Source organism: Cydia pomonella, unplaced genomic scaffold (assembly GCF_033807575.1).
Source record: "Cydia pomonella isolate Wapato2018A unplaced genomic scaffold, ilCydPomo1 PGA_scaffold_73, whole genome shotgun sequence".
Taxonomy (NCBI): domain Eukaryota; kingdom Metazoa; phylum Arthropoda; class Insecta; order Lepidoptera; family Tortricidae; genus Cydia; species Cydia pomonella.
Genome location: NW_026907906.1, coordinates 116,896 through 130,680, shown reverse-complemented (window position 1 = coordinate 130,680; position 13,785 = coordinate 116,896). Strand labels below are relative to the sequence as shown.

Below are 13,785 nucleotides of genomic sequence, written 5' to 3'. Positions count from 1 at the left end.
GCAATTTCTGTTAGTAAAATTATGTACCTACTTGTAAAAGGATAGTTTACTATCTATTTATTTTCTGAATAACATTTATACCTATGAACTGCTGTAATAAATAATGAAATAAACGTATTTGTATTTGAATAATTTGATGTTAAATTAGGCATAAAATGATAGCAACTCAAGTACAGTACTTGACTCTTTTAGGTGCATAAAATTGGAAAAAAGCGGCCAAGTGCGAGTCGGACTCGCCCATGAAGGGTTCCGTACCATTTATGACGTATTAAAAAAAACTACTTACTAGATCTGGTTCAAATTAATTTTCGGTGGAAGTTTGCATGGTAATGTATATCATATATTTTTTTTAGATTTTTCATTCTGTTATTTTAGAAGTTACAGGGGGGGGGGGGGGGACACACATTATTTCACTTTGGAAGTGTCTCTCGCGCAAACTATTCAGTTTAGAAAAAATGATACTAGAAACCTCAATATCATTTTTAAAGACCCCACACGTATGGGTTTGATGAAAAAAGATTTTTTGAGTTTCAGTTCTAAGTATGGGGAACCCCCAAAATTTATTGTTTTTTTTTTCTATTTTTGTGTAAACATCATAATGCGGTTCATAGAATACATCTACCTACCAAGTTTGAACAGTATAGCTTTTATAGTTTCGGAAAAAAGTGGCTGTGACAGAATCGGACAGACAGACGGACATGACGAATCTATAAGGGTTCCGTTTTTTGCCATTTGGCTACGGAACCCTAAAAATGAAAATAAATGACAAAAACCTCTGTAGATGGCGCTAGTAGTATAGTGTTTCTGACTCAAAAAAAAGAGAAAGATTATACAATAGTAGTAGTAAATAATAGCGTCAACCACAAGATACTTGTTTTTCACAAAAATAACGCTGCGTTGACTCATAGTCGAACAAATTCCTGTGAATGAATCAGTAGACGAATTTAAAGTATTCGGGATTTATTTTTTCATTACACGGGTTCTTTGCTTCAAAACATGCTCACATCCGGATGATGATTGGTCTACATATAGCTTTCCTAAGAGGATAAAAAAATTGAAACTTAGTAGTTAAGTCGATATACGCCTCCTTCAGTTTAGTAGCCCGTTGACTTATTTCGGCACACATTTTATTTTATCCAGTTAAAGCTAAGCTACCTGCATTAAGAATTGTCAGAAATTTAGCAAAGATACCGTAGAACGTAGCGCTACGGTGTAGACGTAGAATTTGCGGGGTTGACTGATGTACGATTCCCACCGACGTGCCAATACATTATATTGTATGCGATGGAGTTCAAGCAGAGCTGGCCGCGTTCGCGCGGAGCTGACCGGCTTGCGGCCGTACAAATGTGAAATGCGCTCCAACTCCGCCCGTTTGGTGGGAATCGTACTTGAGAACTTGTCTTAAGAGGAGAGGCTAATTGTCATTTACATGTTGATTAATCAAAATATAGTTAGGCTCTCCTCAATTCCTTTTGGATTTTCAACGCAAAATGTTAGTTTTACCTAGTAATTTTAAAGCTTCAGTAGAATTTAAGATATCAAAGTCTAATAAGAGTTGCATACCACTGACGTCCTCTAGGTCGACTAGTTGTAACTAAACATCTCTATACTGTACAATTTCATTAAGTATTAATTTTATTTAAGTATATTAACCATACTTAAATAATCCTATTATTTTCTGGATTTAGAATCTAGCTTTTGGTACTATTTTCGCGGTCCCGGATATCTAATTTTGAATAGGTATTATTAGGTACCGCTAGCGGCATCTTCCGCCCGGCGGATGTACTTCTTGTAGTTCTGCCGCTCGCTTGTAGAGGTCGCTAGTGCTCGTGTTTTGCATAAGTTTTTACGGCGTCTTTTCGTACAAAAGCGTGGAATGAACTGTCGCCTGCGGTATTTCTAACACACAACCCTCCTGGTGTCGCGGGTGTGTATAGGCGCCGGTAATCACATGCCATCAGGCGATTCCTCTGCTCGTTTGCCTCCTATATCAGAAAAAATAAAAAAGTGCTGTAACCATAGTAATTCGCTATGAATTCAGCAGGATTCGTAACGTTAAAATTTCTTATCTTTTTCGGCTATTATCGCAAGCACATTGGGTAGAGTGGTCACGGAGCACCAACATTATTTTGACTAAAGTTATGTAGAGTTTGTGAAGTTACGGCTTGTCAAGTTAGGACGTGTAGAGCTTCTAAGCTTGGCTTTACATGACATCTGATAACTTTTTGACAGTGCGAGCCATTTATGGTCTCATCTTGGCAATATTTTTTAGGTGGGATTTCACACTTCTTTTTGTAAGTGGTTTATGATAATCTTCCATCCCCTAATTAAAGGGTGAAAAATTCGGAAATACGTATCTTTTATACAATCTACTTTTTTTAACTGATTCTACATACAAATTTCAACCCCTTTTTTTCATTTGGTTCATTTTCTTTCTTTTTTTGGGAGTCGGAAGTATCATATAAAATTCCATCCCCCTAGTGTATCCCTTAAGGGTTGGGAGGTAAAATTCCCAAGTTTTAGTTTTTTTTGTTGTTTGTGTACTAATACGCTAGTATTAGAAAGCTGAAATTAGACAGTAAGTCAGTGACGAAATCAATCATCAGGGGGGGGGGGGGATCATCAGGGGTATTTAGATATCAATAAAACCTAAAGTATAAGAGCAATGCAACTGACCCTTATTTGTTTAATAAGTGCACTATTTAAATCATATCCCGGGAACCTGTCTGGTACTTATATGCGGGTTCAAAAAACGACGAATCACTACGAGAAAATATAGGCAGTGCCCTTGCGCTTCACTTTAATCGTCTCAGATTTTATTAGTAAATAATAGCGTTGACTACAAGAGTATTTTTGTGAAATAAAGTATGTTTTACACAAAAATAACGTCGCCTGCGTCGGCTCGGCTCATTGCGGAACGAATCCGCCCGGAGCAATATTTATTTAGCGCCAACTCTACGTCGAACAGCGGCTCCAGAGTTGACTCGACGCCGACGTTCGAGACACGCATGCTATCTATTAATATCTATTATTATTAATAATAAAAGATGATTATATGTAAGAAAATTTTAAAAAACTCGTATAATATTGTAGACCTGTCTGTTGGGTTGCACGATGAATCTATCTTAACCTACCAGCAGGTGCCGGTGGCGATGGTAGGTATGTTTCCACAATATCACTTGAAAAAATTTCGGCACCGTTTGTCTTCTCTGTAGTCCATCCAATTGTAAGACTATCTGTTGCCATAATAAAATAAAAGGAATATAAAAAAATAGTGAGTTACGTGTCTGTGCGCGCGGCGCACGGCGAAGCGGCGCGCGCGTAGGAACTTGAGCAGGAACGCGTCGTCCATGCGCCGCGGCGAGCACTCGCCCCGCTCTGCAATAAAACCAACGCCAGAATAAATATGATGCGATCGTGCACGCTATTTGCTGCGACTGCGGGCTTTATGCGAGCCTTATGTGAGTTGGTCTAATTAAGCGCGTATTCTGCAGCAAACATGCATACCTACTACCTACGCATTCACTAGATCTAGATGCACCTAATAGGCCAATTCGAGTTTTAGTTATTCGATCTGTTTCCGATATCATACTGATCTGTCAGTATCATGTCAAGACAGTCAAAAGTAACGTTTTTGGGTGAAGAAATGTCACTTCACTTGACACCGAGCCGTCAGTTGATGGTTACTTACATATAAAACAGATGTCATTTCTATTCTCATATTTTATTTATCATAATTTATTCATACCGTAGGTACCTATTAGGTAGTTTTAGTTGCTTAACATAAAATAGAGCGAGGACAAGTTACACATACTAAACTTCATATTCATATTCATATTCGTATATTTATAATAATTCAACTCGTATTACATGACACTTTTCATAATTACATTACAATACGTAAATAAATTAACAGTTCTTAATTAACTTCTACTGCCTAGTTTCTACTCACAGCGTCCTACCCGTGGATCAAACTGTCTCACCGTGGACCAAAGTGTTAACGGATTGGTGACCGCTATCAGATGAAAGAAGCGCCTGGCGTCCGCTACCTCGTTGGGTGGACGACATTCGGAGGACCGCGGGGCACTTCATTCATGAGACTAGCCCACGACCGGGATACGTGGCGTACACGAAGATCATCATGAATGCTCAGCAGCAGGAGCGGGCGACAGGAGGCTAAAATGACGATAACGATAATCTCACCGTATATCATGTTCCGGAGCTCCTGAATGGCCGCAGCCCTGGTGTCAGGGTCCTCGTCGACCAACTCGCGCGCCAGCTCCAGCAGTTCCGGGTGCTCGGACGTGTCCAGGTCCGCCTCGTAGCAGAGGTCGATGAACCGGTCGACCATGTTGCTGTGTTGCTAGCTTCACTCCTGTGAAACGTAAGATGATATCGTACGTTAGCAAACTGAATGTTTTTAATTTTTATTCACACAAAGTGATTTGTCGTGTTTTCTTAATAACTAAATTTGGCATAATCAATTAAATAACCTATACAAACGCTAAATTCACGAAGGACTTTAAATAACAATATTAAGAGGAAACATTAGTGGTCATTTTTCCATAGGTACAAACGTACTCGACGTTTTCCTCTCTGTATTTTGGCCCTAGAGGAATATTTTTATATGAGCTCAATATTACCAGTAGCCGTGTCTGTAGTTTTGGTTTTTTGATATTCTTGTTTTTAGGGTTCCGTAGCCAAATGGCAAAAAACGGAACCCTTATAGATTCGTCATGTCCGTCTGTCTGTCCGATTCTGTCACAGCCACTTTTTTCCGAAACAATAAAAGCTATACTGTTCAAACTTGGTAAGTAGATGTATTCTATGAACCGCATTATGATTTTTACACAAAAATAGAAAAAAAAACAATAAATTTTGGGGGTTCCCCATGTAAGTACTGAAACTCAAAAAATCTTTTTTCATCAAACCCATACGTGTGGGGTATCTATGGATAAGTCTTCAAAAATGATATTTAGGTTCCTAATATCATTTTTTTCTAAACTGAATAGTTTGCGCGAGAGACACTTCCAAAGTGGTAAAATGTGTGTCCAAAGTGGTAAAATGTTGAACAAGATCTTGTAAGTAGATTTTTTTAATACGTCTTAAATGGTACGGAACCCTTCATGCGCGAGTCCGACTCGCACTTGGCCGCTTTTTATATGAGTTAGGTTAACTCAAAAAGTGCTAAAAACGGCTTAATAAAAGCGTGGTGAATAGACGCATAGCATACAAAATCGGCAACAATAAACCCCAAAATCAAAACGGTCCGAAAGAGACAAAATTTCGTTACGATTGGTTAAGTTTTGGAGAAGGAAAATGTCGAGAACGTAACCTCGATTTCAAAGTTTTTTCGCAGATATTTTCGCCTACGCTGCAGTTGACCTTATTTGATTTTCTTTATGAATTACCCTTTCAAAAATCGTAAATCAACAATTTGTAATTATTTGGATATAAAAATGTGGATTTATCAAGTAAATAACATATACAAACAAATTCTGACTTTCCTAATGAAATACCCTTACAACAATAATACATATTAAGAAACACAACAATAAGTGTTCACCGCGAGAAAATAAATAGTTGTTCGAATAGAGATTGAATCATACAATTACGGGATAATGTACTGTCCCGTATTGGTTTCGCCAAATTACAGGAAAATGAAAATTTTCCGCCTGAAATACGGGACAACCCGTAAAATACTGGACATCTGGTCACCCTAGCTGGGGGGTCAGTTATATCTGGAGCTTACTGTACACTGAACTGACATAGAATGATATTTGAATCAATCATGTTATTTAGATATCGTGCATTTCGCGCGTAGTGTATTGGCGCGGGCGAGACGCACGATTACTAAATAACGTAGATCAAATATCATTCTGGTGTCAATGTTCGTTAGAATAGGCCTTGTGGCTTGCCCCTGTCTATTTCCACTTCAACCTGCAAACGTCAACAAATTATACTAGTTACCTACTTTGGTTCTACGTTCTACATATTGCGAAGCGAATTGCTATTACAAGGTGACGATTATTAAGTAATATGATTTATTAGCATGCATTTTGAGTTCAAACATAATTTATTTTGACCTAGTAATGTAATTATCCGCGACATTAGCATTCGTGCCGTCAACCTGGCGTCACAGACCATCAGGCCAAGTCGAAGGTACAGTGTACAGTACCGTGATAACATCAGATCAAAGTGATCTTTGAATCAGTAGGTTAATTAGTCATCGTGCATCTCGCTCCTACATGTATTGGCGCGGGCGGGACCCACGATACCTATAGGTAAATAAATCCAAATACCATTCTGATGTCAATGTTCGTTCGAAATGGCCTGCTTGTTACCACTACGTATTAAATGATGTATACCATTTAGCCATTGTGCAAAAAATAACTATTTATAAACAAGTAATGGGTTTATGGATAATATTTTAAAATATTCATATGATTAAACGACGGCAAATATTTTGCTGTACTTTGCCCTACAGAATAATTAACACGTGACCTTGTTGGAACATGACAAGGATTTGTGAGTTTTGCGGCGTGAGGAAAATATATTGAAAACATTACATTAGGTGCAGCACAATGGGATGAGCTTGAAGGTAATAGAAATAATCAATAAGAAAGGGAACCGACCGCTTCCCCATACAAACGTAGCCCTAATTTACCTCCCTGGATATTGATATGCAAATTCATCATGTTCTTCGCTTTGTCCCGGCATTTTGCTACGGCTCATGGGAGCCTGGGATCCGTTTGGTAACTAATCCCAAGAATTGGCGTAGGCACTAGTTTCTACGAAAGCGATCTTTACCTTCTAACCCAGAGGGTAAGCCTTATTGGGATTAGTCCGGTTTTCTCACGATGTCTTCCTTCACCGAAAAAGCGACTGGTAAATAGGAGTGAATAACCAATTCCATATATTACTTTTAACTGCATCTAACTCTTATAATAATTAAATAGCTGATACAAGTATATAGTACCTGTGCGACCGAGCTTTGCTCGGTTATAACTATTTATTGTAATATGGTGGTGTATAGGTGATAATCTTAACTAAATTTTTTCACTAAATGATACTTGTCTAAAACAATAAAAATTATATATAAACTTGACATATAAAAAAAAAAACAAAAGTTAGTCACTGGGCGAGATTCGAACCCGTAACACTCGTTTCTAGCCGTCCGCGTCATAATCCGCTGGACCAGACGGACAGTGGCCGGCAACACGAAATTAGCTACCATATTCTGCATTGAAAAAAAAACGCATGAAAACTCAAAAACACGCGTTTTTCCAAACATAAAACTAATCTAGATAGATTGTATACCCCCAAAAACCCCCATATACCAAATTTCAGCGAAATCGTTAGAGCCGTTTCCGAGATCACAGAAATATATATATACATATACAAGAATTGCTCGTTTAAAGGTATAAGATATTAGGAGAGGAAAATGAGGGCTACGATTGTATGAAAAGGCGATTTTGCGCGGCAAAATTAGTAAATTCTGCACAAAGATTCGCCTGACATATGCGATGTCTAAGCCTTATAATAATTTTTCACAAGAAATGTCATTATAGTGGTTTAAATCCACCAATACATGTACGGACAAGTACGAGCGAAATGCATGCGCGAATGATACCTAAATGAAATATTTTAGATATTTTGCTGTCAAATGTCAGTTCGAATTGGCCTCCGTGCCGGTAAGATACCGCCGCGCCGCCGCCGGTCGGCAGCAGAGCAGCAGCACAGCAAGTTATAAACACTCAGTGCGCTGTGACCTGTGAACCAATACATTATGACTACATACACATACACAGTACTGGAGACATAAATATGGAAAAAAATAAATATGGATAATAATATATTTGGAGATAGAAATTAAAATGTGTGGTAGGATACAATAAACTAGAAGTTAGAAGGAAACTGGGGCTAGCTTCATATATATTTAAGTTGTTACGAGGCAAGTTGTGCAACCCTGGAGTCCTGGCAGAGGTGCGTTTGAACGTACCAGATCGGTATGTGTGGCGGCGGCGGCGGCCGAGCCTGCTGGCCGAGCCGCGCGCTCGAACGCAACTCCTTCGCCAGGCCCCCTTTACGCGCGCTATTCGGACACTTAATCGAGTAGCGATCGAGTTAGATTTGTTTCTTTGTTCTTTGAGCGAATTCACAAGGGCCACGCTGTATGTATTGTGTTACTGTAGTTTGTAATACTTAATCTATGTACTGTATACCTATGTAATTATTTTATTTTGTGTGTCAAATTCCATACTGTCGAATTAGGATACCCTGTAACGATGGTTGTGTGTATGTAATAAATAAATAAATAAATAAAATAAAAATGTTTTACTGTATTGGACAGGGCACCACTGCCCTCGATCACCCTATTATATAGAGCAATTAATTTATATTCATTTAAAGGGAAAGGGGACGACGGCTCTCTATACAAAAGTAATTCCCATTTTCCTCTCCGGATATTGACATCATGGAAAATATCTTTATAAAATTAGATGTCTATTAACTATAACTATGCCCCTTTGTATGATATTTTGATTATTATAAAAGCTCTTATAATTATAAAAAAAAGAAAAAGAAAAAAATCAGGGTTCAGGGGCATAGCTGTATGTATTAGTCAATATACATTAAATTGTGTTAACACTTTCTATAATGGGAGGAAAATGAGCACTGCCCTGCTCGCGTGGTAACAGCGTACACAGTCAGGGAGTGAGGTCAAGCCTAGAAAACCCACGATTCGAAGGAAAACGTGCATGTGTTCATTCCCGCGGCCCGTAAGAATTTAATTTGTTCAAAAATGTTGTCTGTGCTTTTCTTGGTAAAATATTTATAAAGTTTATTCAAATGAACAAATTAAACCAAAAAATGTTATGATTCAATATTTAATTAAGACGCCGTGAGTTCAGGCAATTAAATCTACGACAGCAGCTCGCTGAGCACTGAGCGGACGGCCGTGCGTGCCCGGGATCGCGGATATCATTGCTTTTGAATTGTTATTTTTTAGTTAATTTTAACAGTTTAAAATTAAGTAATCAAACATAAAATTAAGCATTTTTAGAAGAAATTTTGCTTTTGTGCAAAAATAGTGGCAAAAGTTTAATGGTGCGTTTCACACCTATGTTCCTGAAGCGCTTGTGGCCTAGCGGTAAGAGCGTGCGACTTGCAATCCGGAGGTCGCGGGTTCAAACCGCGGCTCGTGAATGAATTTTTCTAAACTTATTTTCGAAATATCATTTGATATTTACCAGTCGCTTTTCCGTGAAGGAGAACATCGTGAGGAAACCGGACTATAAGGACTAATAAGGCCCAGTTTATCCTGTGGGTTGAAAGGTCAGATGGAAGTCGCTTTCGTAGAAACTAGTGCCTACGCCAATTCTAGGGATTAGTTGGCAAGCGGACCCTAAGCTCCGATGAGCCGTGGCAAAATGTGACAATGCGAGGAAGATGATGTTTCTGGTTTCTTTCTATTGAGCGAAAGCTGTTTAGATTTCGAATCAATTAAGTTAGAAGAGACAGACCAAGGTTGTTATTCATATTTTTGTCAACGGCATTATGATCTAAATAACTAACTAAGCGCTACGATTTTAATAAAACTCTGCTAGCTGAACTTACTGCACCTTATACACCGTGTTTTTTTTGATTTGCGTTAATTTCAAGGGTGCATTCCTGAGCTTAAATTAAGTAACTTTCTCAAAGACACCGGTATTCTAATTAACTCCATTTCGGAGATAATCAATATTTTATTTTTATCTTATAAAGCTCTTACGAGTGTGTACACTTACCTTAGAGCCCGTTCACATATTGATTAGTGTTTAGTACGGGTTAATACATTTGCTACTAAACGTAAGTACTATCTCGGACGATCGATGTTCGAAATGACATTGAGATGTCACAGTTTTCATTTGTTTGATTGAGATAAATGTAATGTTCGTTCAACAACAACGCTATATGCAACATTTAATTACTTTTGATAACAAAAAAAATGTAAAAAAATCTTTTTTTTTTTTTTTGGAAAATTAACTGTCATGTAGTTTCCTTAAACGTACTTACCAATACCCCGAAGTTAACGGAATTCAATAAAAACACGGTGTATACAAAGAGATTGAAGTATTACTTTACTTTGGCTGAAATCAAATATTATAAATTATATTTTTAAACTTTAAAATCTTTAATATTCCTTCTCTTAAGTATTTTTCTCTCAATTTTGGTAAAATTGCATTTTACAGTAAACACCCGTTTTTAGCCTAGGGCAGTTTAACTAGTGGCGACGGCCGCCAGGCTAAGTGAATTAAAATTAGTACTTACAAAGTAGAACTTTTATCCACACACCGTAGGTATTTGTATAGGTATCACTCTCAGACAAGCACTAGATCGCCGGCGCGTCTGATTAGATTAGTTAGACCGCCTAGACTAAATGCCGATCACCGCCGAAAACAGCTCCGCCCGAACTGGAGGCGCTAATGACTTTAAGCTGAATCAGTCATCTCACCTTGACAGTAACAACACATCTTAATTCATATTTATGTCATTTGTTTACAGCGAAAAATAAAAACAAAGTAGGGAGCGAGAGCATTGTTCGAAAAATTGTTGTCATTCAATTAAACTTCGATTCTCGCGGCGCGACGCTGACGCGTCGTGTGTTGTTGGTGGGAAGTGGAAATTTGTGTCGATGCCTGGTAGCCTGTTTATCGGTATTCTACAGGATACATTTCGGGGAGTGTGCGATGGGATTACATAATCTTATCCCCCCATCTCCGTTCTGCCACCGTGGGACTAGACGCGGACTTGCGTTTCACCCTTACGTCGTTACTTTACCACTGATTCGCACTAAACGCTACGCATCCAGCTTTATCATGCGTACGGCTAAGGAGTGGAATTCACTTCCTGCAAATCTATTCCCAGTCCACTATAACTTGGACCTTTTTAAATCGAGAGTGAATAGACATCTTTTAGGTAAGCATGTTCCATCCTAGACTACATCGGCACTTTCCATCAGGTGAGATTGTGGTCAAATGCTTACCTTTTCGGAATAAAAAAAAAAAAAAAAAATACATGTCACGATGTTAGAATATCAGAATTTGGGCAGTTTTGTTTCATTACTCATTTATTGGTAGATCCGTTGTTATACGGGGATCTACCTTCATTTACAAACAATAACGCGTTCCGGGTAAGGCAGCTCCACGGCTGCCTCGTTTCTGCAGCGCATCAGGGATATGGTGCGCGGGTGCGGGTCAGCCAGAACCCTACCCTGTGTGTACTAGCAGACAGATTCGACTGTCCGTATTCATATAGCAGTGTCTCATGACACTGCTGTGAAATGCATGTATCCAGCGGTGTATAAATACTGTAACTGTATTTTAATATAGGCATATAGTTAAGTAGGTACTAATATTATAGGAACGTAGGTAAGTAAGTTAACTAACAAGCTGTATGAGTGCATAGTTAATGCTTTCATTCATTCAGTGGTTATTTGATTCAGATCTAGCCTACACATAGAACATAGGTAGCCTAGCTAGCTGAAACGGGGATCAAGGGGGTCAAAAATGTAGTTGAAAATATCTCTGTTTAATTTCAGACAAAAGTTTCCTCAATTTCAATTTCATTTTGACGCATTGTTTACTATGATCATCATCTCAGCCGAACGACGTCCACTGCTGGACAAAGGCCTCCATAGCCCAAGGATCTCCACAATGGACGGTCATTCGCTGCCCTCACCAACGGTTTCCCGCGACTTTAACCAGATCGTCGGTCCATCTAGTCTGGGGTCTTCCCACGCCGCGTCCGGTACGTTAACTATGATATTTGTTTTCTATTTCTTTGTTATTAATTCAATGATGATCAGTAATGCGTCAAAATAAGCAAAATATAGTGGAACAAACTTTTCTTTCAAGTGAACCCTCACAGAAATATCTAAATATACATTTTAAATCTTCTTTTTAGCCATGTCTTATGCCTCAATACATGTATTATGCACATATGTACACAGCCACAGTACGTGTACTAATTAAATCCGTTTACACACAGCCTTTGATGTTTCGGTTATACTAAGTAACTGTACCTACGGGACCAACCCCGAAATCACGAAATAAAATTCGGCTATTTCGTAAATTGTGTGTGGTCTCACGGTGAAATTTTCTATGGGAGAGTCAATTTTCTTTTCGCGATTTCGGGGTTGGCCACATAATAGAAGTTGCTCAGTATAACCTAAATATTAACGGGTTTGAGTAAATGCTGTGTTACCAACTGTGTTACTTTTATATCAAATTATCAATGTATCATTGACTTACATATTACTTCGTAAAGACGGGCGTTACAGGCACTGTAAATGGGGCCAGTTCATGGGTGTCAAGATCGCATTTAGTAACACCGGCACGCTCAGTCGGGAGCCGAGCGGCGCAATGTGAAGTTGTCCCATAGTTCCATTTCTAATGAATAAAAATGTCTAGTTGTGTCGTGAAATGGTCCAAAAACTATTATAGAAAAATCTAATCCCACTTAAAAACATTTTCATGTAAAATATTGCCAAGAGGAAACCGTAAGGCTCGCACTGTCAAAAACTTATCAGATCTCACGTAGAGCCAAGCCTCTAACTCTACAAGCCTTAACTCCACATGCAATGTATTCATGTCGAGTGAACTGTGGGTCAAGATCGCCGCAGAGTGGCAGCTACGCTCCAAACGGGGATTTGGCAGTTACCGCGTCGGCGATGGCGAGACGAGTTAGACTCCTTTTCATTAATTGAAGCAATGGCTCGAGACTGCCAAGATCGGGAATACTGGAATAAGTGGGGGGAGGCGTTTGCCCAGCAGTGGGACACTAAAGGCATATAAATAAATATTAATTATGTTTTTATTGGTTGGTGGGTAGAATAATCGACTAACATAAATAACAATGTATAGCCTCGTTCTCACTGTTGACAACTAACAATTCGTAAATCTTATTGCAGAGAATTAGGGTTCAATAAAGATGTTGCTTACAGTACACAAAGTCTTGATCTGAATAAAATAATACCACATGATCTAACGTTTTTTTCTATCAGACTAATATATGTGTGGTGCAAAAAAAGAGGCGCCAGACCGCAGCGAGGTCATCGCTCATCATTGCCTGCATCGTAGATCGCAGGTGAATACCCTCATCCGCAGCTTTTGCCGGCTGTCGAATTTCATTATAAATACACGTACCGCTCACAACTCCTTTTTTGACCGATAGGCCAATTCGAACTTGTTATCATTCGCCCGTACCTCTCGCTCGCGCCAATGCATGTGCGAACAAGTACGAGCGAAATGCACGCGCGAATTACATCATTTAGACATCCATTTACAACAAAATGTAAGATCGAATAGGTCCCCTAGAGGTCAATTCGAACTTAAATCAATATCTGATTAATGTCAGTTAATACATGTACGGGCAATTCCGAGCGAATTGATATAGTTTTGATGTGTGTACCTACTTATGTATACCGGGTGTGGCCTGTAACAGGAGCAAAAAATTAAACTGTAGGCGGTACTCCTCAAACTGACCTACATTTGCTCAGCAACTTTTAAAAATAACTTTTATTTTGATTTTTAGAACACTAAAGTTTATTCTAAGACGCAATGTATTGCGAATTTTGTTATGTTTAAAGGATGACGAGCAACGTCAATTACACTGATGACAGCGTACATTGAAGGTAATATTTAAATTGTATGGAAAATGGGAAATTGAACCACGAAAATTGAACTACGTGCGTAGCGAGTGGTTCGAGGAATGGAATCTTGAGCGTTGTGAGGGTTTCAAGGC

General features: G+C 38.8%; 1 protein-coding gene across 2 annotated transcripts in view; it reads right to left on the bottom strand.

Annotated features, from left to right (window-relative positions):
• Positions 1 to 10,504, bottom strand: part of LOC133534233 (clavesin-2-like) — a 29,113-nt gene extending 18,609 nt beyond the window's left edge. Inside the window, exons 1-3 of one of the 2 annotated variants that reach the window (XM_061873327.1) lie at positions 10,312 to 10,504; positions 4,204 to 4,375; positions 3,284 to 3,378 (exon numbers count right to left, since the gene is read on the bottom strand). In XM_061873327.1, coding sequence (XP_061729311.1) covers positions 3,284 to 3,378; positions 4,204 to 4,351 — 243 coding nt within the window. In that variant the 5' untranslated portion in view covers positions 4,352 to 4,375; positions 10,312 to 10,504. Of the gene's footprint in view, positions 1 to 3,283; positions 3,379 to 4,203; positions 4,884 to 10,311 lie in introns of those variants that run through there. The other variant, XM_061873328.1, reaches the window with a different exon arrangement.
• Positions 10,505 to 13,785: the final 3,281 nt, after the last annotated feature.